This window comes from Otolemur garnettii, unplaced genomic scaffold (genome assembly GCF_000181295.1).
Source record: "Otolemur garnettii isolate 467f Iridium unplaced genomic scaffold, OtoGar3 scaffold00082, whole genome shotgun sequence".
NCBI lineage: Eukaryota > Metazoa > Chordata > Mammalia > Primates > Galagidae > Otolemur > Otolemur garnettii.
Window position 1 is genome coordinate 6,732,059 of NW_003852477.1, and position 2,693 is coordinate 6,734,751.

The 2,693-nt window shown below is 48.5% G+C and overlaps 1 protein-coding gene across 1 annotated transcript in view; it reads left to right on the plus strand.

Moving 5' to 3' along the window:
• Positions 1-2,693, plus strand: part of LARS2 (leucyl-tRNA synthetase 2, mitochondrial) — a 165,438-nt gene that overhangs the window by 141,462 nt on the left and 21,283 nt on the right. The window contains exon 15 of the mRNA XM_023515923.1: positions 677-777. Coding sequence (XP_023371691.1) covers positions 677-777 — 101 coding nt within the window. The remainder of the gene's footprint in view (positions 1-676; positions 778-2,693) is intronic.

The following is a 2,693-nucleotide window of genomic DNA, read 5'->3' on the forward strand; positions in this document are numbered from 1 at the left end:
TTCAGGAGCAGAATTGAAATTCTAATCCAGGCCTTCCAAATCTGAGACCTGGGCTCTCTCCACTTTGCCATAGTGGAAGGTAGACCTGTAGTTAGTACCAGCTGATTTGACTCAATTATCTTATTTCTAAGGAGACATTTGTTTAAGCTGGGTTTTTGTTTGCTTGCTTGTTTGTTTTTTTAAGAGACAGAGTCTTACTCTGTCACCTTGGCTGGCAGGCAGTGGTGTGATCATAGCTCACTGCAGCCTTTGATTCTTTTTTTTTTTGCAGTTTTTGGCCAGGGCTGGGTTTGAACCTAACACCTCCGGCATATAGGGCCAGTGCCCTACTCCTTTGAGCCACAGGCGCCACCCCTCTGATTCTTGAACTCAAGCAATCTTCCTACCTCATCCTCCTGATAGGCACATGCAACTGTGTCTGACCAATTTTTCTATTTTTTGTAGACACAGGATCTCATTGTGTTGCCCAGGCTAGCCTTGAACTATTGGGCTCAAGTGATCCTCTCAAAGTTCTGGGGTTATAAACATGAGCGCCCATGCCTGGCCTAAGTTGGGTTTCCAAGTGGCCTTGGTCAGCTGACAGTTATTTCTGCCCATTAGCAGGTGAGGTTTGTGCTGCTGTCTTCTGCGTGCTTTGCATCCCCACTCCTCCAGTTTTCATTTTATCTTTCCTCAGAGAGCCTTTTCATAAGCTGCTGGCCCAAGGCCTCATCAAGGGGCAGACATTCCGCCTACCCTCTGGACAGTACCTGCAGAGAGAGGAGGTAGATCTCACGGGTAAGAATGGCCCACCTGGCCCCATCCAGGTACTCACAGAGAACCAGGGCCAGGCACGAGAGCTACTGAGTGAGCAGGCATCTGCCAGTGGGCCCGGCTGGGTGGAGAACCTGGGAGATGGACCCATTGGCCTTGGTCTCCAAGCCCCAAAGGCTGGTCCTAGAGCTGCTGTCCACCAGCCTAGCCAGCCCAGGTGTCACTGGGCTGTATTTTCATCTGCATGTAACATAAATAACTCAGACATCTCCTCTGTCCCAGCCCATTTTTGACAGCCCATCTCAAGGACAGAGCTCCCAGATATAAGGGATATTCTTCTAAGACTGGGATACTCATGGTGTTTCTTCTCAGCTAGAATAATGGCACATTTCAGAACGTCAGGGCTACCACTCTGCTTACTCCTGCAGCCCCCAGTGTGTCCCCCTCTAGCATTTCCCAGCGGATACCTCCCCTGCCCTGGTCTTCCCTCTTCCCCCAGCACTCCTGAGCCTTTCCCCTCCACTCTGCATTTTCACCTTTCCACAAAGCTGTTTCCTCCTGCCAGATCCTTAGGTGGTGTGATGAGCTTGTGTCACGTGCACCCAACACACGATGAAATGGGTGACATGTTAGAAAATGGAGGAGGGGAACATACATAGGAACATCTGTGAGAAACCCCAAGCACTCTGGCCTACATTTAGAAAAACCAGTACATGATAAGTGAGCTTAGGCATAAACAACCCTTTCCATCATAGGCAGCCTTTCAAGCCAAACACTAGACAGAGGGTTTAGGTGGAAGCATTCAATAGAATTACCTAATCGAACAATAATATATTAGGGTTTAGAATGGTCCATGGGAGAAAAAGAAGCTGGAGAAGCAGAATTGGCAGTGTCTCTCCAAGCACAATCCAGAGAGATTAGGCACTAAATTCAGGGACATGTAAATTTCAGTAGTCAGTGAAGTATTCTCTGTGTTCTGGGGGATGCTGCCCATGTGTAGCTGTACAGTTGTGCACTGCACAAAGGTACCCAGCCAAGGGAAAGAGCAGAGCCTGAAATCTAGCCACTTGCCAACCCATACGTTTCAAGGCCATATATCTGCAAAGCAGAGTACCTTTTTCTAACGTCTCAACTTCTCTGCCCAGAAAGGTACATTTTTTTCCTAAGTTGCAGAGCAGTGCTATTAAAGCTAGACACATCCCAGGGCAGAGTAGAGGCGACAGCTGTTCCCTGAACCTCTCCACATGCTAGACAGAACATTTTCCAGGACTTCAATCTTCATTTGCTCTGATATCATGGGGCCAGGCAGTATTGTAAACATCTTTTCCCTTCCCACAGAGACTTGCCTGCAGGGATAGAATACTTTGACCAGCAAAGGCATTTTCTGTCTATTTAATGGATGTACCTCTCATGAGGTGTAGAGCTGGCCTTTAGGTATGTAAATCTGTCCCTCATTTGACTGGAAGGCAGAAAAACCCACCCAAAGTGGGGCATAACACAAAGATTGTAGGGGCATACCCCAAACTTGGTTGTGGGAAATACAGCTGGGCCCCACCGCACACAGGAAGTCACCATCCCCTCCTTTCTCCTCTCTTTCTCCAGCCTCCAGTTCCTCTTCCTGCTTCTCTCTGTTCTTCTGCCCTGTTCTCATTCCTCTGGATTCTGTGTTCCTCCCATCACTGTAAATCTTGCCCCCTCTCCTTAAGGCCCCCGTCGTTCTAGTGCCCAACAGAATGGAAACAAGAGTTTCTGTGTCTCTCAGTTCCAGTGCCTGAAAAAGAGGCTTAGCTTTGTCAGGGGTCCTTACTGGTCTCATCTACTAGTGCCGGGAAACAAAGTCACCTTGTCCAAACATGGCCATCTAAGGCCTCTTTCATCAGTACCATCTAGACTAGTGATTTTCAACTGGTATGCCACAGCACACTGGTGTGCCGGGAGAG